The 22928-nt window shown below is 46.8% G+C and overlaps 3 protein-coding genes across 3 annotated transcripts; 1 reads left to right on the plus strand and 2 right to left on the minus strand.

Annotated features, from left to right (window-relative positions):
* Positions 1-15427: 15427 nt before the first annotated feature.
* On the plus strand, positions 15428-17641 carry LOC126630728 (UNC93-like protein 1). Its single transcript, XM_050300885.1, has 2 exons — positions 15428-17062; positions 17223-17641. The coding sequence occupies exons 1-2, from the start codon at positions 15906-15908 to the stop codon at positions 17452-17454; spliced, it is 1389 nt and encodes a 462-aa protein (XP_050156842.1). The 5' UTR covers positions 15428-15905; the 3' UTR covers positions 17455-17641.
* Positions 17642-18207: 566 nt separating this feature from the next.
* On the minus strand, positions 18208-18714 carry LOC126630321 (uncharacterized). Its single transcript, XM_050300404.1, has one exon. The coding sequence runs from the start codon at positions 18712-18714 to the stop codon at positions 18208-18210; it is 507 nt and encodes a 168-aa protein (XP_050156361.1).
* Positions 18715-19990: 1276 nt separating this feature from the next.
* LOC126630322 (uncharacterized) lies at positions 19991-20516 on the minus strand. Its single transcript, XM_050300405.1, has 2 exons — positions 20306-20516; positions 19991-20223 (listed from the first exon to the last, which is right to left on the minus strand). Exons 1-2 carry the CDS (start codon positions 20514-20516, stop codon positions 19991-19993), a joined length of 444 nt encoding a protein of 147 aa, XP_050156362.1.
* Positions 20517-22928: the final 2412 nt, after the last annotated feature.

A 22928-nucleotide genomic window follows, 5' to 3' on the forward strand; every position in this document is an offset into this window, starting at 1 on the left:
CTCACCATTTTGCAAATTGTCGTCTTATTGTTCTTTTATCCAGTTCAAAGGTGAATGTTTAAGGTGGATCAGGTTTTCCTTTGGGCCGTTGTGTTTCAGAGGCCCCCCTGCTTGTCGTGTTTTTGCTGGTAGATGCTTGGGTTGGGCTGTCTAAATCCTACTTTGTGTTTTTAGGACAGGTTTTTTTTTTTTTTTTTTTTTTTTTTGAACAAACGATAGTATATATACTAAGAAAGTGGGGGAAGTGAGCTAAGTCTTACAATGAGTTTGCTAATAATGTGGAAGACTTTTCATTTACAAGTGAAGAGAAATACCACTGGACCGTAGTACTAAGTAGTTTTAGGACATGTTAAGACTTTTAAAGAGTAGCCACTCGAGCAATGCTTGAGCCGTTCTTGAGAGGCCTCGGTGGAGGTTTTAGTGTCGCTCCAGGGGCCTCGAAAGGGCTTGAGCATTGCTCCTGGATCATCTTATTAGGTTTTCATTATATTATACTAGTACATGACCACACATAAAGTGAAATATTTTACTTTTATTTTTTAAATTGAAGCGTCGTAATCGGGGGAGCATAATCCCTTGTGTTTCCAGTTTGATTTGTTGAATCCAAATGTTGACTTTTAGATACATGGTCCCCAGATTTCAACTTGATATTTGATGCGTTTGTCTTCTCTTGTTGTAGGTTAAGGGTCGTGGTGTTTTGTTTTCATCTAATTAGGATCTCATCCACTTCCAAAAACTACAACAAAAAATGGTGTAGAGCCAAATCCTATCATCTTGAAATCTACATCATCCCTTTATCCTTTCTCTAACGCTATTATTGATAGAGAGATTTTTTAGTATGCCTGAAACACAGGATGGTACACCACATAAGCTTTGACGAAACAATATTCCAAGTTAGTCATCCTGTCACACAACAATATAATATTTTATAGGCTTAAGTGGATTAATAGTCTCCTTGTGAGCCTCATGTGCCAATAATTAATGGAGAGTTGACGAAATTTTCAATTTTGGGTATAAATCTAACAGACTTCACCATAATGACTTAAATCCTTGTGTTTTTTTTTGTTTTTTTGTTTACCACATGAGCTATCTTCCAACTACCATGTTGCCACGGAAACTAATAATCCTATTAGGCCTATTATATTATAACATTATCGTTGTATGTAAGTCTCTTCAGACGAGCTTACGTACAACAATGCAGGGGCAAATGGGTCTTTAACACTGAACAAGATTATGAAAGTTGCTTGCCGGCCGGCCGGCCGTCTAATGAGCTAATAATGCCACATGCGTTTGAAGGTTTTGTCAAACCAAACTTAACTTTTCTGTGACGTATGCCAAAAAAGTCGAAAACAACAACGCCACTCTTAATTAACAATTACTCGAATATCTACGCCTGCAAATTAGATATAAAACCAAGTTATATTAATTATTGGATCATTTGATGTTACGGAAAAACAAGAGAAGGGTTGTATGTTACACACATGAGAATAATTAAGTTGGTTACAAGAACGTTTTGCACCAAAGAACTAATATACTATTAATGTAGCGTTCAGTATCAATGAAATAGAATTATGTTTAATATTGTACTCATGTGTATTTATTTCATTAGCACTCCCCATATCTAAGTTGTTTTTGCTCTTCACACTTTGTTTCTCTTTTCTTGTACCATGGTATGTCTTGTTGCTGAAAGAAAAGCAACAAGTGTTGTTGAAACCTAATCACAAATAAACAAGTGTCCAATGATAATTTCTAATTTTAATTATACAAATACGTGTCTATTTGTAATTAATTTTTCAACAGCACTTATTACTCTTCTTTCAGCACCTAAGCATGATTTTATGGACCTGTTGACCCTAGAAATTACAAAGCCTACGTGGCGCGCAGGCCGAGTATATTCTAAGCTAACTACGTCCTTCGGTGATTGCGGGGCGTGCCAACTCGTCGGCCGAGGCTCGGCCGAGGAGTAAATTTGATGATGCTGCGTTGGGTCGCGCTACTGACTTCTGCGTCTTGCGATTGCGGCCGAGAAAGGAACACGTCTCGGCCTCTTGGGTTCTCGAGCCTGAAGACAAGGCTGCTATTTCTTACAAAGTTCACGAACCGAATTCGGCTTGCAATGTGCCGAATGTAATAACTGTGACACCTCACCTCGCCGAGAAGGCTAATGAGATGACCTCGACCAACAAGGATTCGAAAACCCTTCTCGACCGAGACTTGGATAGGTAATCGACCGTTCTCGCCGCAGTGCTGTTGATGCCAACGGAAGATACTGCGAGACCGACCGACTCTACGGTGACAGAGCTATCTATGCCGACTTAAGATATCACCGGTTGCTTCCACAGTGCTGTTGATGCCAACGGAAGATGTGTCAGCGAAAAAAAAGAAAAAGAAAAAGATCTCAAGTTGTGAGAGTTTGCGCAGGGCAATTTTGTATTGATTTTGTGGGGTCTTTTCCATTGCTGAATGTCTTGTATTTATAGAAGCAGAACACCGAGCCCGAGTTCTAATCCTATTCGAACTAGGTTTCCTTCTCCGGATTAACGTTACCTCAATCAGTCCTACCTCTGCTAGGACTACGAATCTAGTCCTTAACTGAGCCGGATTCGCCTTCTAGTTTTACTGATCTCGTCGAGGGTCCCTATTGTATTAGGACTCGACTTGCACTCTGATTTAACCGATCTAGGCCTAGAAGCCCATGAGCTGAAGCCCACATGACTTTCTCGCCGTAGTCTTCCCGGGCCGAAAGTGATACCTCCCTCGGCCCAAACTGCTATTTTGGGCCCAAACATTGCCCCCTCGCTTTTGAGGTCCTCGGCCTGAAACCTTCGGCCGGGTTTCGGCCTTGAAGAAGCGAATCTACCACTTAGGATCCCAATACCCGAGTTCCAAGGCGTATTTATTGAACATGATCGCACGATCTTGATCCTGCTAAACCACTCGCCACGTGGCATCCCCTAACATGGCCAATCCCCGATAATGACATCTGAAGCGTGCGCCTGCCCGAACCGTCTCGTCATTATGACCACTATCTCAATCCGCGAGCCATTTCATCAGTCCGTAAGCCCTCCTGTCATCGTGCAGGCGTCGAACCGTCTTTCGTCATTAACTTCGCCGTCACACGCGATCGTGCGCCCCCAAAACCTAAAACCGTCGGTCTTCTCAACCGCATTCCCCAAATGCTCATCATGATCAACGATTCCTCCGGTCGATTTTGCCCTTTGTTTTGAGTTTCGAACGATTGCTCTTCCTCCCATTACTCTATAAATACCGAAATTTCCTCATTTGTACTTTACGTTCTCAAACTTCCTGAAATCCCCTACTCTTGCTCTCAAGTGCATTCCTCCATTCCAAGCTCTCGTCCTCAAATCCCCAACCCAAAAAACCTCCTTACGCTGTGCTTTTACAATGGCCTCCTTCATCTCCAAGCTTTCCCGGGAATGCGACCAGCATCAGAAGATCCTTGATCGGAGCTCGATCAAGAATATACGGTTCGAGAACGACATGAGCACCGTCCACCAAATCCTGGGTCCTCTCTTCAAGGCAACAATCCCGCCGACCATCACTGGTCTTCTCCAGGAACACTGCCTTACACCCTTGCTCCAAGGGTTTGAATGGTCGAGATGGGAGGCGGCAAAGCCCCAAGGCTCCTGGCCCTCGACGACCACCACCTGGGCGACCTGGGTTGTCCGAATGGAACGGCTCTTCGGCGAAAAATGGAAAATCCTGGGCATCTACGACGCCATCCTCCTTTCATCGATGGACATTGTCCCTGACAAGGAGCTGCTCCTAGCCGCTCTATGCTTCTGGTGCTCAGCCACCAACACAATGGTCCTTCCCCTTGGTCCCATTGGTCCCACCATCTTGGACATCACCGCCATTTTGGGGACCTCGGCCACCGGGATCCCTATCGACGCGACCCTCTCCGGGCACCCGTCGAATATCGATCTGAAGACGCTCTTCGACCGTCGAGCCTTCGAAACCCTGAATAGTGACGGTCACATCCCGTCGAGGGATGAAATACAGAAGCTCCACAAGAACTTTCTCAACTACAACACCCTCTACCTTCACTTCGCCGGTCGAGGGGAAGAGGACCTGCGAGAAGGAGAGCATGAAGCCTTCCTCTTCTACTGGTACAATAAATACATTTGTTGTACCAAATCAAACAAATGTTTGGTCGAGAATATGCCAGTGGCCGAAGCCCTGGCCAGTGGTCGCGTCCTGGCGCTGAGTTCTAATATTCTTGCCCACCTCTTCCGTTGCCTGGCCGAGGCAACTCTCCACACGGTGGACCCCCACCAGAATGGCCCTCTCTGGGTCTTCCAGCTCTGGTTGCAGGTGTACTTCGCCTCCCTTCGGCCGGCTATAGCTGATTTCTCAGCAACAGAGGCTCTTGGTCCTCAGCTAGCCTCCCGACCAACGCCTCCTCATCAGGCCGAAGAGGTGTTTAGGTACCTCTTTGCCCTTGACGATCTCACAAGCGACGAATTCCTGATTTGTCGTCGTCGTGATTACCCCCCCTCCATCAAACTGCCTACCTCTACGTGGGCGGCAGATGAGGACGCCGCTCTTCGCCGAACCTGGGGGTCGTTCGTGCTTGCTCGCGACCTTCCTCTCGGCTGCGACGGGAAACGGTCGGGGTGGGAAGTGTACCATCCGAACTTCCTTGCCCGTCAGCTCGGCTATCTTCAGGGCTGTCCCGTCCCCCTTCTCTCTTCCCGCACAGTATTGAGCCGCGGACGCGAGCCTCGCTCTTCAGAGAACGAGTGCAGGACTGCCGCGAAGGAGTTTCAAGAGTACTGCCAAAGATTTCGCCTACGACCGGCCACCCCAGAAACCCATTGCACTGACACCTTCGGTGAGTGGTGGGAAAATTACACTCAAGAGTTCTTCGGTGCGCCGGTCGAGGATGTACTAAACAGGCTCTTCGGTAACCGACCTAAGAAAGCCCCGGCCCCCCATTCTCAAGGTAGTTGTTCAATTTCCCCTTTTTCTTCAACCTTGCCTGTTGTACGCCTTACTGAATTGTCTTTATCCTTTTAGGTAGTCGCCCTTTGAGAAAGACAGAGGTAGTTGCCGCTGCTATGGCCGGGAAAAAATCGGTCGTGGCCAAAAAGGACAAACCTGCTGGTAGGGCCGGGCTGACCAAACGGCCTCGCCAAGAGGCCGGGCCGGCTATCAAGCCTTCCCCGCCTGCCAAGCGGGTCAAGCAACTGGCGAAGAAAGGTGCACGGGAGATCCACGTTATTTCCAGCCACACGACGACTCCCAGTGCTTCCCCTTCTCCCGCCGCCGGCCATTCTGGGGTCAAGAAACAGCCGGCTTCAGCCATAGAGACGATCCCAGCGCGGCCTGCTTCTGTGGCCGGCGAATCAGTCGTACCTCCTTCTGTCGAGAAGGCACCTGTCTCACACCAGGCGGTTCCTACGACCGAGGAAACCTCTCCCAAGAATCCAAAGCCCACGGTCTTCGTGCTGGAAGAGAGTGAGGGGAGCGACGAGGTCCCGCTGGCGCGTCGTCCTCCTACTCGTCAACGAACTCCTCCAGTATCCGAGATGGCGGTTCAACCCGGCCCCTCCTCGGCTAATCGTGGCAAGCACACGGTCGAGGAACCGACCCCGGCGGCCGAACCTCCCGTTCCTTCTCAAGACCAGGACGTCCCTGCCTCCACTGAAGCAGCTGCGCCAATCGGCCCATCGGCAGCCGACCGTGGCAAACGCCTGCTCGAGGAACCCGAGGCCACGGCGGAATCGCCGATCCATCCTCAAGACCAAGGCTTCCACATCCCTCCACAAGAGGTTACCTCGGCTTTTGTAAGTACCTTCGATTTTCCTCCTGATTGCTTTTCTGCTTTAGAATTCTAAACAAGGAAAAACTAAATGTCAGGTGCCTGTACATTCTTTTCACCGTCAATTCTATGCGCCGAAGGGCGTTATCTATATTTCCTGGCCACCTCAGTGGCCATCAAACGTAGATAACCTCCATCGGCCTCGTGAAGTGAGAAGCAATCTGAGACACTGGGCTCGGCCATTGAGTTCTTTAGGTTCGAGCAACGACCCTGGGGACATGGCCGAGGTCTCCTCTCAGCAGGTTAAAAAACGACACCTTCTTGCTATTCTTGTCATGACTTCCTTTAAGCTTAACCTTGTTTATTCGTGCAGGCTTCATGGGAGGTTGAATTCAAAGCTCTCCTCTCCAGTACGACTGCTGAGTCTGGCCCTTCGGCCGCTCCAACTGAGGCTGCCGATCCAAGCGCCCTAACCCAGTTGCGAAAAGTCCTGTCGCTCTCTTCATCGCAAGTACTTGAGCGCAACGGTCTTGATCTGCTCGGCGTGTGTCTGAACGACCTTGGGGCCGACGGTCGCCTAAGCGGAGATGCCATTGTTCGGGCATCGTCTGCTTTGGAGCGCGTTCGGGAGACATTTGGCATCTTCCAGACTGCTCTGAAGGCCGAACAAGACCTGCAAGCCGCCACGGCCGTTCAAGACACCCTCCGTCCGAAGATTGACGATCTACGGGCAAAAGGAGAAGCGTTAGCCGAGCTCGACCGTCAGATGGCCGAACTAACAAAACGCCGGTCGGTCATTGCTTCTGAACTTGCGAGGGACTTCGAGTCAGGCGGGAAGGATCGCCTAACTGAGTATGCGGCGGCCAAAAAACGGGTCGAGCGCCTGAGGCTAGACAAAAAGAATCGGCAAGCCGAAGTCATCATGGCCGACGTGCGGTGGTTGGAATTGAAAGCTCTGCTCAGCACTCTTCTTCCCTCGTCTCCTTGAATGTATTTAGACCTACTCATTTTTGTAATACCTGTCAATTTTAATGGAATGACTTTTCCTACAACAAACTTTTTATTCACGCATTTCCCATGTGACCGGATAGTATTTCTTCAAGAACTTCCCATTAATTGGTAATTTGTGAACTACTCCAGTCCGGTCTTTAAGATGATACGCCCCTTTACCGTATACCTTATGCACAATGAACGGCCCTTCCCAATTCGGCGACCACTTGCCGAACCTAGGATCTTTTATTCCTACGGGCAACACCGTTTGCCACACCAATTCACCCTCGCCGAACGTTTTCTGTCGTACCTTTTGGTTATAGGCTCGCTCGGCAATCTGTTTCTGTGCCACCAGTAAGTTATAAGCATCAAGTCGCGCTTCTTCCAAATCTTCTAGTTCTTGTCTCATGAACTGATTATATTCGGCGCTAAACAAACTACTTTGTTCAATTAATCGCAACGAATTTATGCTCAACTCGACTAGTAGCACCGCATCGTGTCCGTAAGTCAATGCGTACGGGGTTGTTGCAGTCGCCGATCGGGACGACGTTCGGTATGCCCATAATGCCTCGTTCAACTTCAAATGCCACATGCCAGGCCTCTCTTTTATTATTTTTTCGAGGATGCCAATCAACACTTTATTACTTGCCTCGGCCTGCCCATTCGCCTGTGGATAATACGGTGTGGACTGTTCCAGCCGAATTTTCAAATTGGCCGTGTATTCCTTAAACCTTTCGGCTGTGAAGATTGTTCCATTGTCGGTTATGATCGTTTCTGGCACACCGAACCGGGTCACAATGTGTTCTTCCACGAAATCGCAAACTTCTTTAGACGTTAATTCGGCATATGATTTTGCTTCGACCCACTTAGTAAAGTAATCAGTTGCGACTATTATCCATGCATGCTTAGCAGCTCCAGAAGTCGGCGTGATTTTGCCGATTACGTCCATGGCCCATCCTCTAAACGGCCACGGCTTAATGACCGAATGTAGCGATTCGGCCGGGACCCTTTGTATAGGCCCATGGATTTGGCACTGCACGCATCCTCGTGCAAACTCGATACAATCTTTCAGTATTCTCGGCCAAAAATAACCGTGTCGTCGGAGTAGCCATCGCATTTTTCGTCCAGACTGGTGAGCTCCGCATACCCCTTCATGAACCTCTGCGATCGCTCGAGCACTCTCTTGAGGGCCGAGGCATAGCAATAACAAACCATCTTCACCCTTTCGGTACAACTCGCTCTGGTACGTGACATAGTTCGTGGCGTGAGCCCGTGTCCTGCGACTGTGTTTTCCGTTAGGATTGTCAAGGTACTGCATAATGGGCTTTCTCCAATCATCTGGTACTGCCTCGGCCGCGCAAATTTCTATAGAGTCCTGGTCCTGCCGATCCAACAACGAAGGCAAGGACATGACCCTGGTGCGTATCACATTGTCTCGACGGAGGATTTGCTGATCAACCAAGGCCGGGTATAATTGTTGTAATATTGGTATCTCCCGGCCTAGCTTGCCCCCCAGGAGTTGTGCACCGGAGGCGATTTGAGCCAATTCGTCTGCGTCGGTATTATGAACCCGAGAAATATGCTCGAATGTAATGCCGTCAAAGGACTCGGCCAAATAGCTGGCGATCATGTGGTAAGGCGCCAGAGTACAACTCATGCAGCGAAAAGACCCATTAATTTGGTTAATTACTAGTTCAGAATCCCCGCGGACGAGGACACGAGTGGCATGTAGGTCAAGAAGGAGGCCTAGACCAATGACCAGAGCCTCGTACTCGGCCTGATTATTGGTACAGTCAAAATCCAATTTGAGCGAAAAATACCAACGATCGTTGTGAGGAGACTGAATGACGATGCCTGCACCGGCCGAGGACGAAGTACTGGAACCATCGAAATACATCGTCCAATAGTTGTCGCGGGTCACCACCATGCCAATCTTAACATCAGCACCCCCGAAATCATAAGGCGAAGGGTGCTGGGCAAGGAAATCGGCCAACGCCTGTCCCTTCACAGCTTTTTGCGGCACGTATTGCAAACTAAACTCGGACAACGCCATCGTCCATTTCCCAATTCGGCCCTTCACAATTGGCCGGGTAAGCATGTACCGGATAACGTCGGTCTGGGCAATGACTTGGGTGACCGACGGGAGCATGTAATGCCTAAGCTTGGATGCAGCGAAGAACACGGCGAGACAGAGCTTCTCAACGGCGGAATAATTGATCTCCGGAGGACTCAGATTACGGCTGAGGTAGAAGATAGCCTGTTCCCGGCCGGCATCATTGTCTTGCGCGAGGAGGCAACCGATGGACTCGGCGGCCGCCGAAATGTACAGCTTGAGAGGCTTACCGCGCTGAGGAGGGACCAGGACAGGTGGGTTTGTAAGGGAAACCTTGATCTGTGTGAACGCCGCCTGGTGTTCCTCATTCCACATGAACTTATCGGAGTCCTTGAGCTTCAAAAGTGTGGAAAAGGCTTTCATTTTACCTGCCGAATTAGCAATAAATCGGCGTAAAAAATTGATCTGGCCGAGTAAGGACTGTAATTGTTTCTTCGTTGTTGGGGGTGGGGCGGTGATGATTGCGCGTGCCTTGTTCTCATCGACTTCAATCCCACGATGATGTACGAGGAAACCAAGAAAATTCCCGGCCGATACACCGAAGGCACACTTGGCAGGATTCATCTTGAGGTTGTGCTGACGCATACGGAGAAAAGCCTGTCGGAGATCGTCCAGATGTGTCTGTCGGCGTTTAGATTTGACGACAACATCGTCGATATAAACTTCGACGATGGTGCCAATTAAATCATGGAAGATGGTGTTCATCGCCCGTTGGTACGTGGCGCCGGCATTCTTGAGGCCGAATGGCATGACAACCCATTCGTAAGTGCCGAGTGCCCCCGGGCACCGGAAAGCAGTTTTGTGCACATCGGCTTCGGCAATAAATATTTGGTTATATCCGGCATGTCCATCCAGAAAAGATAAGATCGCATGATTCGCCGCGGCATCGATTAACAGATCTGAAATCGGCATTGTATACTCATCTTTGGGCGTTGCCAGATTCAGATTGCGAAAATCGGTACAGATGCGCAGTGCACCACTTTTCTTTAATACAGGAACAATATTCGCCAACCATTCGACATATCGAGCTGTCCGAATGAACCCGACTTTCAAAAGCCGAACTAATTCGTCCTTAACACTGAGTTGTACTTCGGTCGAGAATCGACGAGGTGGCTGACGGAAAGGCTTGAATCCAGGCTTAATACGTAATTCATGCTCGACCAAAGCACGATCTAAGCCGGGCATTTCATGATAACTCCAAGCAAAACAATCTTTGAATTCCGTAAGCAAAGCCCGCAACTCGTCCTTCATTTGTTGAGGAAGTAACGCACTAATAAACAAAAGTCGTGGGTCATCGGCCGTCCCAACATTAATCTCTTCCAAAGGATCCTTGACAAGGGGCCGATGATCTTCGAGCTTGGCCGGGGCGGCTCGAATTTTATCAAAAGATAATACAGGCCCATTATCTCCCTCAGCAAGGAACTCGACGAGGTTGACACCCGAATTTGGTTGTTTGGATATCGTATACCAATGGGCCAGCAGTCGTTCCATAGTAGATGAAACCGCGGCCCTACGTGCTTCCCGATCGGCGTCAAACATCGGTTTCGGGGAGAAAGTTAGCTAATCCGAGTCTCGCCGAATCCTGCTGGACAGTCTCGGCGCCAACCTCGATAGCTTTCTGAACGGAAATCCGAGTCGGCCGTCCTTCTTCATTGAAGCCTTGCAACGTAATATAGCCGACGTGATCGTCATAATACCGTGCTTGAATCATGTTGGCTTCGAAGGGCTGGCTATCGGCCGGATGAACAGTGACCGATTTGCCGTCCCAAAAGACAAGCACTTGGTACAATGAGGAAGGAATACAGCTGGTTTGATGAATCCAATCTCGGCCGAGCAATGCATTATACTCGGTTTTGGAATCAACCACAAAAAAGGCGGTCATATGGGTGCGACCGGCAATATTCACAGTTAACGGAAGCACACCTTTGGTGTGGGACTTGTCGCCGACAAAACTGCTCATTGTGATCCCTGACGGAATAAGTTCGTCATTGGAACGGCGTAAGGCCTTCATGATGTTCAGGGGCATGATATTGACAGTAGCTCCACAATCGACAAAAACCTTAGAAACCGGATATCCCTCGATGTGTGCCGTTACATACAATGGCTTTAAATGGTGAAGCTTGGCCGATGATAAACGAGGGAACAATTCGGCCAAAGCGGCCTTTAGGCTATCATCTCTTGCTGTTGCCTCGCCTTCAGCAATCGATATAAAATCAACATGACCAGGTTCCTCGACAACCACATCTCCATCGAGGAAATTTGGTTGAGCCGTGCTTGATTGAAAATCGGCAGGTAATACATGAACCATACTAATTTCCATATTATCCAGGACGGACGGGCCCATCTGGTCGAGACCCTCCTCGTTCGGTTGGTTAGCGACTACGGACTTGGTTGTCGTCAGAGTCGGACAACGAGATTCTTCCGTCCCTTCAACAATGTCACCCGGCGGAGCTGCTTCGGCCACTTGTTGGCTCCGCGTGACCGCCTCAGGTAAGGTCGAGATTGACAATGAGCTTGGGGTCAAGTCCTGAACCTGCTCCTGGTAGTGTAGCCGAGCATCCCTAGTGTCGAGATAAGCATCAAGACGGGCAATACGGGCGATTTCATCGGTCGTAAGGCCGAAGAGAGAAACTGCTGAAAATACTTCAAAGTGATACCGTAAATACTGAAGGTCCTCTAGCGAGAAAGGAAGGTCAGCGACATCGATATCGGTATACGGGTCAACTTCAAATCCAAAGACACGAGCTTCTCGTATGTGCTGGAACCTTGCTTTCAATCCTGGATCTGAGGTCTTCTGGATGATCCGCTCAGCATCCGGACAAGCCAAGACAAGATCAATGGTGTCCTGACATGCCTTCGGCAAACCATACAAATCGTTGGCCGAATGTTCCTTATGAAATTCTCGCATATATTCCAAAGACTCCCCAAGGAACGGGGGGTGCAAATTCCGTCGAATTTTGACCAAAGGCTCTTGGATAGCTATCGGGGATAATTTGCTTTCGGCCTTTTGCCTGAAATGTTCAACACGTGCCTTCATTTCCCCTGGTCGAATGAGAAGTTTGATCCGCTTATCGGCTTCTTCAAACATGGTCTCGACGTCTTGACCGACCAGCCGTTTTCCCTGAGCCAACTCTGTCATAATTGGTGGAGGTGGTCGCTTTTCATTAGTGGCAACTGTATCCTTCGGTCGCCACTTAGGGGCCGAAGTTTCTTGGGCTGCTTGTCGGCGAGCCATGCAATCCATCCGTTGATGCCGGCGTTTCTGAGATTTGGACAACGCGGTATAGACGCCCTTCGAAGAATGGTACGTATACCAACGTTGATCTCTAGGCTCAGGAGGCTTGAAGGTCTTTTGACTCCGTGATGATCCTGAACTGCTAGAATTACGCTTATAGTAATCATCGTCATAAAATGAAGCATCAAAATCGAGGCGCCGCCTGACCGGGGGTGTCTCTTCCATCCGTACTTTAGGACCGAGCCTCCCAAAAACCCCATGATGTTGGTCTTCATTGGCTATCTTTTGCCGAGTTACGGCCACGGGTTGCGAAGAAGGTTTCTCTTCTGGTTCACTGTCGACCTTCGCTTTACATTTCCTGCACAGAACCGCTGTCCCACTATCTTCATCGGCGCTATACTCCGTCAAAGATTTGACAATAGCGGGCCCCGTTAAGGCCGCAGATAGTTTATTTGAACGCGAATCGGCCATGAACCGTGGCCGAACATTCTGATTCCGCGGGCGTTGTGTCTCAACCACTTCAGCCTTGCCTTTCCCTTTGTCCTTGGGTAGGTACGCGTCGACCATATTTACTGTTGCCGTGGGGAACGGATTAGTATCAACACTCATCCTCTTCTCGGGGAACTTCAGTTTGCCATTATCAATCCAGCTTTGGACGTTATCACGAAATACGACGCAATTGTTTGTCGTGTGTTTGCTCGAATTGTGGTATTTGCAATACACCTTTCCTTTAAGCTCCTCGGCCTTAGGAATGTTATGACCAGGCCGAAGCTTAATGATTCTTGCTGATAACAGTTGGTCAAAAATTGCGTCAGCCTTGGTAATATCAAAAGTATAAACCTTTGACGGTTTCGATGTTCCTTCAGTGGCCGAGCGACTTTTGGCTTCTCTAGAATCAACCTGAGTTAATGCCTTGCAAATGTATGGTTTATCTATTACTATCTCAGCCGCATCCACACTAACACATTCATCCTCGGTTGATGCATAATTGACAGTAGGGTTCTTGTAAATCGTTCCCCGAGTTGGAGTCTTCGAAGTCTTTTCCTCGCGGAGCAAATAATCGTACTGCTCGACATGCTGGGCCAATTCGTACATGTCCCGAAAATTTGCCCCCAAGAATTTCTTTTTGTATTCGACGTCAAGACCATTCAAAGCAAGTCTGACAAATTCGACTTCGGGTAAGGGCACTCGGCACCAATTCCTAGCCGATTTAAACCTAGTAAGATAATCCATTGGTGACTCATCAGATGCTTGAGCCATCCGTGCTAATGAAGAAACTGACATCTCCATCCCCGGCCGATAAAATTGCTCGTGGAACTTCTCGACCAACTCCTCCCAGTTTTGGACGGAATTAGGCGGGAGATTGATGTACCAGGCAAATGCCGAGCCGGTCAATGAAAAATTGAACAGCCGTAACTTGTGGAAATCACTATTCACATCTCCACATTGCGCGGTGAAACGAGCCACGTGCTCCAACGAAGACAGGGACGATTCACCAGCAAAAAGACTAAAATCTGGGATCTTGAAGCCCTTCGGGTATCCAAACGTCTCAACGTAAGCTGGGTATGGATGAATAAACTTGGGAAACTTCGGCCCTTTCTTCATAGCGGAGTCGATCATCCGCTGAACTTCGGTCATATCAACAGATGCTGCTTCGACCCTTTGGTCGGTCCCGTCTGACCTACTGTTCGACCCTCCTCCCTTCTCTAAGTTAATTGTTTTGAGCGGGGAAAGAATAGGCCCGGCCGGTACAATCGGTGCCGGGTTGTTTTCTGGCAAGCAAGTTTGGCGAAGATCGAAAGGCCTGCTGCCACCAACTTGGCTAACCAGCATTTCGAGCAGTTTGGTTTGCCGATCATTGGCACTGAGTATCGCGTCCTGCAGCTTGTCAATGCCTCGACTGAACGTCTGCTCGACTGACCGAGACTGCTCGTCCAGTCGCTTTCGGAGGAATGACCTCGTTGGTGGGTCTGTTCCTTCACCACCATCCTCATCACATTCCTCTATTATCCCTTCATTGAGAACGCATGTGTTTCTGTTTGGGATCTCTAAACCACGGAGTTGACCGCCGAGATTAAGTTCTCTCTCTCGGCGAGTCGCGCTCGTGGACTCAGGTGTACCAACGCTAAGGGGATTCTGCGCCTGTGGCACACTCTGTCCTATGCTCTGACTCGGTAAATCGGCTGTCGACTTTCCCATAGCTGTTTTTTTTTTTACCGATCGTGTTTCAATTGGCATGAACTTCGTAGTTTAGCACTGGGTCCCACTGGGCGTGCCAAAATGTTGACCCTAGAAATTACAAAGCCTACGTGGCGCGCAGGCCGAGTATATTCTAAGCTAACTACGTCCTTCGGTGATTGCGGGGCGTGCCAACTCGTCGGCCGAGGCTCGGCCGAGGAGTAAATTTGATGATGCTGCGTTGGGTCGCGCTACTGACTTCTGCGTCTTGCGATTGCGGCCGAGAAAGGAACACGTCTCGGCCTCTTGGGTTCTCGAGCCTGAAGACAAGGCTGCTATTTCTTACAAAGTTCACGAACCGAATTCGGCTTGCAATGTGCCGAATGTAATAACTGTGACACCTCACCTCGCCGAGAAGGCTAATGAGATGACCTCGACCAACAAGGATTCGAAAACCCTTCTCGACCGAGACTTGGATAGGTAATCGACCGTTCTCGCCGCAGTGCTGTTGATACCAACGGAAGATACTGCGAGACCGACCGACTCTACGGTGACAGAGCTATCTATGCCGACTTAAGATATCACCGGTTGCTTCCACAGTGCTGTTGATGCCAACGGAAGATGTGTCAGCGAAAAAAAAGAAAAAGAAAAAGATCTCAAGTTGTGAGAGTTTGCGCAGGGCAATTTTGTATTGATTTTGTGGGGTCTTTTCCATTGCTGAATGTCTTGTATTTATAGAAGCAGAACACCGAGCCCGAGTTCTAATCCTATTCGAACTAGGTTTCCTTCTCCGGATTAACGTTACCTCAATCAGTCCTACCTCTGCTAGGACTACGAATCTAGTCCTTAACTGAGCCGGATTCGCCTTCTAGTTTTACTGATCTCGTCGAGGGTCCCTATTGTATTAGGACTCGACTTGCACTCTGATTTAACCGATCTAGGCCTAGAAGCCCATGAGCTGAAGCCCACATGACTTTCTCGCCGTAGTCTTCCCGGGCCGAAAGTGATACCTCCCTCGGCCCAAACTGCTATTTTGGGCCCAAACAGGACCATATAGCCATTTCCACACAGGAATTAAAATACAAGATTCCTTTCCACCTATAATCTAACAAGTGATTGAAAATTTGAATCTGACTGATTCCTTGACCCCATAAAAAATTTCTTATTTTAGTAATATTTTTATTTCTTTTATGTAGTTTCATATCCCGTCCCGTTGGGATTATGGGTTTATAATCCGACCTTTCTCCAGCGCCATTCTCACACCCCGCTGGATTCTGAAATCCCAGAAAAAGCCTGGACTCTAGAAATTGTCATTTGCTATGCACTTTGTCCAATCCAAGAGTCTTTGTCCGTTTTGAGCCTTGCAATTAGTCCTGGACTATATCATCCCTAGCTAAATCCATCTGCTATTCACAACCACGTATTGTCAGTTCATCACACTCTTTACCCGTAATTTCAGACCCTTCCACTCTCCACTCAAATCCCGTTTTTCGTAAATTAGATTAGTTTAGAATATCGCTTGAAAAAAAGGGTTTGGCTTCCAAAAGGGAGGAGCTTTATAATCGAATTGTCAAAAAGTCGTTAAATTTATCATCTGGGATTCGATGGGTTTCGAAGGAGTGGAAGAATCGGGAGGGACGGAGGTGCCCCAGTCGAAGTTCAGGTACAACTCGCCGTTTGTCCAAGTGAGTCTGATCGGATTCGTCTGTTTCTGCTGCCCTGGCATGTTCAACGCCCTCTCCGGCATGGGCGGCGGAGGCCAGGTCGATCCGACCGCCTCCAACAACGCCTCCACCGCCCTCTACACCACCTTCGCCGTCTTCGGTATCCTCGGTGGCGGCATCTACAACATCCTCGGCCCCCGCCTCACCCTCCTCTCCGCCTGCTCCACCTACGTCCTATACGCCGGCTCATTCCTCTACTATAACCACCATAAGCACCAGGCTTTTGCTATTGTTGCCGGAGCAATCCTCGGAATCGGCGCTGGCCTCCTCTGGGTCGGTCAAGGTGCCATCATGACGTCATACCCTCCCCCGAATCGAAAGGGGACGTACATCTCGCTTTTCTGGAGCATTTTCAACATGGGCGGCGTCATCGGAGGACTAATCCCCTTTGTTCTTAATTACCACCGGAGCGAAGCGGCTTCCGTCAACGATGCAACTTACATCGGGTTCATGATTTTCATGTCCATCGGGACTCTTTTAACCCTCGCTATCCTGCCCCCCAGCAAAGTTGTACGGGACGACGGGACTAAGTGTACGGAAATTCAGTACTCAAATGTCACAACTGAGGCCATTGAGATTGTCAAGCTGTTTATAAATTGGAAAATGCTTCTTATAGTCCCGGCAGCTTGGTCGAGCAATTTTTTCTACACCTACCAATTCAACAATGTCAACCAGATTATGTTTAATCTGAGGACCAGAGGATTCAACAATGTGTTCTACTGGGGAGCGCAGATGTTGGGGTCCGTCGTGATTGGACACATCATGGATTTCAGCTTCAAGAGTAGGAGGATGAGGGGTTTCGCTGGCATTTCTGTGGTTGGTGTCATCGGGACTGCCATTTGGATTGGCGGACTTGCCAACCAGCTCAACTACTCTCGCGGCGATTTGCCAGAGAAGTTGGATTTTAAGGACTCGGGATCTGCTTTCGCAGGACCATTCGTGTTGTATTTCAGCTTCGGGTTGCTTGATGCCATGTTCCAGAGCATGGTTTACTGGATCATTGGAGCCTTGGCGGATGACTCTGAAATTCTGAGCAGGTAACGTGCCTCGGTTCTCAAGTTTTAATCTCAGTGATCTTTGTGCATTTAGGCCATTTTCCGCGCGCGTGATTGGATTGGACTGGATACTCCAATCCGCGCACGAGACTTGGCCTTAAACTGTGATGCTAAATACGTGTTTTGTGCATGTATTTTACAGGTACGTTGGATTCTACAAGGGAATACAGAGTGCAGGGGCAGCAGTTGCTTGGCAAGTCGACACGCGCAAGGCGTCTTTCCTCGCCCAATTGGTTACGAATTTCGCGCTCAACACCGTGAGCTATCCGTTGCTAGTGGTTCTGATATTGCTGGCTGTGAAGGATGAAGGCAAGACTGATGTGGAGGAATTTACAATGGAGAAGGTTGCTGAGCCTGCAGCGTCAGGAAAGTGATCATAATGGTCGTCAGCTTAATTAGCATATCGAATTTGCCATAATCCATCCGAATATTTGTCTTAATTACGTTCACACGATCAAATCTTCATGCTTCAGTGTAATGAAAATGCTAGTGTAATTGATGTATCATGTTCAAATTGTCAAAGTATTTTACAGATTTATCGAAGTTCATGTTTTGATAAAATTTCCTTTAATTTTGGAATGATTAGTTCTTGATCATGATTGTCTATTAGTTTCATGCCGGATTCTTTCATGCTTAAAAATTCAATGATCTCCGGCTTTCAAACGGCCCCTAAGGGAATGAACATTGGATTTGGAGTAGGTCAGTTGCCCCGTTGCACTTGAGTTTGAAACCGACCAGAATAGTTTGGAATATCACCAGAGAATGAATATTAACGTCTTCTTTTGACTAGAATAGTTTTTAATACCAACAAAGGATGGATATTGACGTCTTTTTTTCTTTTTCCATGTAAAGTTTGTAACACAACAGGATATGTAACACAAATTTTGATTGATCTACAGAAGGAAATGGCGGTCCTAATTAACATTTTTTGTGACAAAATTTATTTTTAAAACATACATGATTAATAAATAATTCTGGCATATACATATAAATGAATTAAAATATAGGATTTTCACTACTTAATATATAATTCTGGCACATACACATAAACTTCATGGCTTTAGGGTTCTTGTATTTTGGGATACATTAATTAATATAAAGCTGGATTGGAAGCGCATGCAATGCGATCAAACAATAACAAGAGGTGCATCCTTAGCCTTGTCCTCTGCCGCGGCCGGAGCTGCTGCCTTTGCTACATCCTCCTCCGTGGCCTTTGGATTGATCTCCACCGCTGGCTCCTCTTCTTTCGCCTTCCGTGCAGGCTCCTCTTCTTTCGCCTTCCGTGCAGGCTCCTCCACCAGCTCTTTCCCCTTGGTCTCCTTCACAGCCTCAACGAGATTAATCTCCGCCAGTTGCTTGGCAACAACTTCGGCTTGGTCCTTTTCAGTTGCTACCACATCAGCCTCGGCCGCAGCCTCAGCCTCCTTCTCCTTTGGCTTTGAGAGGTCTACCAAAGGTGCTTCAGTGGTGGTCTCCTCTTGTTTCGCATCCTGGTTGGTAGTGGCGGTGGTGGTTGTAGTAGTGGCCTCACCCTCCTGAGGGCCATCAGCCTTCTTGGGGCTGGTGGTCTCGCTAGGGAGGGTCTCTGGGCGAGGGGTGTCGAACTCCTTTGGCTTGCTCGCACAGCCTCCCATGATTTGATTCGGTTGATGGGACGAGTGAGCGAGTTTTGGAGTTGGACGTCGGGGTCCGGGATATTAGGTATTAATTTATCAAAGGAGAGGAGGGGCGGTGTTTGAGGCTGAGGGAAAATGATTAAGGACAGAATGGGTTCATATAGTGGAACAAGAGGTCTTATGTTTAGGAGAAATTGTTGGTCATCAGCCTGGCAATTACCTGCATTTTCAAACCCGACAACTCTACTTCTGTTTCTCCTCCGATTTTCTTGCTGGGAAATTAGAGGAGGTGGTCTTCCAGTTCGTTATTACAGTTGGTCGTTTTCAAATTTTGTGCGGCTGTCCCCTTCACCGCGTGTCTCTTGTTCCCAAAATTTAGAGCAACAACCCCTTCAAAAAATAAAATAAAATACCAATTAACTATACTAATTACTAAAACTGAAACTATTAAGCAAAATGTGTGGAAGCCAGACTTGTGGTCAGAAGGAGGTTGAAATGTTTCTGTGAGTCTTTCCGGTCTTCGAAATGGGTGGATAATCTTGACTTGCCACTAATTGTTTCCCTTAAGAAATAAAAATAAAAACTATTAAGCAAAACTATAAACATATGGTTCTTTCCTTGCGGATCAAGCCACGTAATTTTCAAATGGGTGATCGAATGGGTTAAACCCGCGACAAATGTAGCCATTTCATATTTCGTTCTGATTAGATGGTATATCTTTTTATTTTTTTTGTTGAAATTTGAATATTATTAAATACAAATCGAAATGTTTACATCAGATGCCAGAGTATTAAACAACCACTTTGGTTCAAAACCATCCCAAGTATGACTACCCCCCACACGCGTGACATAAGAAGCCACAAGATGCGTAGCCTCATTACAGGCACGAGGAGTATATAAGAACTTAATAGCGTCAAATTGTTGCTGAAGAAGATGAATATCCCATAAGATACCATCAAGAACTGCCTCCAGTTGTACATGACCATGAATCATGTCGACAAGAACCTAAAAGTCAGTCTCCAACTATACAGATTCAAAGCCTCTCTCCACACAAGCCAACAAAGCCACTCGCAATGCTTCTGCTTCGGCCATAATACTCGAGACACAAGGAAATTTTCCAACACCTCCAGCACCTTTGAAGATGCCCACAAAATCCCTCACCACCCAACCAACACCACCTATACCAGTCTAGCTATGCTCCATCACAATTAATTTTAAAAGTTCCAAAAGGTTGCTTGATCCACCCTTGAAGACCCTCTTTACTCACTTGCTGCCCACGGGGTACCAAGTGCACCTATGCTTCTTCACAAACCTTCAACTCCTCCCATTGTTGTTTAAGTAATTGAATCGCAACAAGGGGCTTTACCTCAACCTTCTCAAACACCAAACTATTTCGACATTTCCATATCCTCCATAAACCACCAACCACCCATCGCATAAGGTCACAAGCCTCCCCATCTTTACCATATTTTGCAAATAACCACTTCCGACATTCCAAAAAATCCACACCGACCACCATGGTCACATCTAATTGAAGCGGGGAACCAAACCAAAAAACACGGACAAATGGGCAAAAAAAATAAGATATGTACCCGTGTTTCCACCTCACCTTCACAAAAAGGGCAACTAGTCTCCAGACGTATCCCCTGTCGTTGCAAATTTGTACGCACTGCCAAAATATTCCTGCACCCTTTCCAAACAAAATGACATAATTTGGGTGGAACCTTCAATCTCCAAATATCCCTCCACACCGAATCCCCATTATCAGCCATACTAGACTGACCCACACCTTTCCGTCCGAGCTTCCCATTTCTACTCATTTTTGCGCCACCATATACCCAGACTTCATTGAATAAACTCCATTTTGTGTATAATGCCACATCATACGATTCACTGAATAAACTCCATTTTGTGTATAATGCCACATCATACGATTCGGGCATCCAAATCGACTAAGTGGGATACTTAAGATAGTACGGGCTTCCTCTTCATTAAAGCACAACTCAATGACCTCACGCTTCCAATTACCCCCCAGATCCACCAAGTTGGCAACCAATATAGGCATATCCTGATGACGTGAAATAGATCGAAACATCCTTGGTATAGGCAACCATGGGTCTGTTGCAGTTTGAATACACCTCGCATCCCCCACCCGCCACCGTACACCAGCCTTTAGAATTTTCCTTCCCTGTAAATCCCCTTCCAACCCCAAGAAGTGCTTTACCTACCGGTGCATCCATGAATGATACAGAAGGATAGTATTTAGCTTGCAGTACTCTAGCCAAAAATGAGTTCGGATTACATATGAGTTGCCACCCCACCTTAGCCAACATAGCTAAGTTAAAATCAATAATCTCCTTGAACCCAAGACCACCAGAATCCTTCTATTTTGCAACTTTGTTCCAAGCCATCCAATGAATTCCCTTTTTTGTCTTCTGATCCCTCCACCAAAATCTTGCAATAACTTGTTCAATTTCCTTTGCCAATTGAGTGAGCAATTGAAAACATGATATAATGTATATAGGTAAAGAAGCCGCAACACTCTTAATCAACACCTCCTTCCTGGCTACTGACAAAAATTGTTCCGCTAACCCATTAATTCTCTCATCTAATCTATTCCGTACTTCTTCAAACACGCTTTTCTTTGATACTCCAAAATCTGCTTGAATGCCCAAATACTTCCCAAAACCTTCCTGGTGTTTAATCCCTAAGATCTGTGACAAGTGAGCTTTCAATCCTTGTGAACACCCCACACTAAAATGTACCAAACTTTTATCCAAATTAATGAATTATCCAGACCCTGTAGCATATTGTTGGAGCAAACCCTTAACATTCAGAACCTCAAGCTCCGTAGCTTAACAAAAAAGCATTGAATCATCCGCAAAAAAAAAAACATGTGATAGAGGGTCGGCACAAGCACTTACCGACATGCCACCGATACGTCCCATCCTCGCTTCATTATGGATTAAGGATAAAAATCCTTCTGCACAAATAAGGAAAGAAAAGGCGATAACGGATCTCCTTGCCAAATGCCCCTTCGAGGCATGATATATCCCCTTCAAGCTAGTTCTAACAATGAAAGTATCTCCAATAAAGATGTGTAAACATGTTTTTGCTTTAATTAGCAGAAAAATAATTGTAATAAATCTTATGACTAGATGAACTATGATCGTTTGATTAAGTGAATAAGCGATCTCAGATCCTTGATCTCAAATTTACATCAAAACATTACTGCTCGTGTAACAGTTACTTAATGATTGGGAGGTAAAATGTTTTCCATCAAGAATGGGAGATGCTTAAGTCTTTTGTTTAAAAAGCCTTCGTTTTGTATTAAATCTTCTGTACCCAAAATAAGTGTAGCTTCTCTATGGCCTCAATGAGTGTTAGATACATATTAAATTTATGAAAACAAAATTAAGCAAAGTTAAGATCATAAATACGTGTTAGTCACTTATTGAGGCCACAGAGAGACCACACCTATTTTAGGTGTAGAAGGTTTGGTCTCCTTTGTTTTTATAGAGAAACGACATAAGTAATTTGAGCTTGAGTGCAATTAGAGGGATTACACTTATATAATTAATTGACCTAGCTCAGTAGATGATGCTTTACCATAGTGGCGGAAAACAATACCTTTGTATATCTTGGTGCATGTACGATCCTACTATAATTCCTCTCCCCTAACAACTATTTAACTCGCTACTAAAAAATTAACTAACCTAGCTCATAAATAAACAAATTCAATTTCTGCACTAAAAGTTCGACCAAAAAAACTTTGCTAGTAATAATACTACACGATGGAAGTTTTTTAGGGTAGTGATATTCACACATTTATTTTTCCTTCTCATACATTCCTCCCAATTTTCAGCCGTCCGGTCAAATGAATTGAAGAAGATCAGTAATACAATAAATTAGCAAGAGTACGTGAGAGGTAAAATGGATATGTGAATAACATTTTCTGTTGTTTAATACAACGATATATTTTGTGGCATTTCCTTAGGCTTTCCGGAAAAAGAAACGGCATACGCGCCAAAATCCACAATCAATACACGTAATAGTTGTAATGAATTCAACGCCGCTGGTGACTAAAAAAGAAGCGGGAACAATGGCTGCCCCAAAAATCCGGCCGACATCAGCGTTCACTGTCCAAATCTATCAGCCGCAAAAACGACACCGTAGATGCGCAAATCAAACTCAAAATAGGCACATTACGCGTCCGATCTCTGTTCCATTCG

This window comes from Malus sylvestris, chromosome 7, assembly GCF_916048215.2.
Source record: "Malus sylvestris chromosome 7, drMalSylv7.2, whole genome shotgun sequence".
Lineage (NCBI taxonomy): Eukaryota > Viridiplantae > Streptophyta > Magnoliopsida > Rosales > Rosaceae > Malus > Malus sylvestris.

Bases quoted from the DNA above. Each gene is read 5' to 3' on its own strand.
- LOC126630322 (XM_050300405.1), bottom strand. From the start codon at position 20,516: ATGAGTAGAAATGGGAAGCTCGGACGGAAAGGTGTGGGTCAGTCTAGT. The intron at 20,224-20,305 runs GTGAGGTGGAAA...CGCTTCAATTAG, and splicing joins TAGTTGCCCTTTTTGTGAAG to ATGTGACCATGGTGGTCGGT.
- LOC126630321 (XM_050300404.1), bottom strand. From the start codon at position 18,714: ATGGGAGGCTGTGCGAGCAAGCCAAAGGAGTTCGACACCCCTCGCCCA.
- LOC126630728 (XM_050300885.1), top strand. From the start codon at position 15,906: ATGGGTTTCGAAGGAGTGGAAGAATCGGGAGGGACGGAGGTGCCCCAG. The intron at 17,063-17,222 runs GTAACGTGCCTC...TGTATTTTACAG, and splicing joins GACTCTGAAATTCTGAGCAG to GTACGTTGGATTCTACAAGG.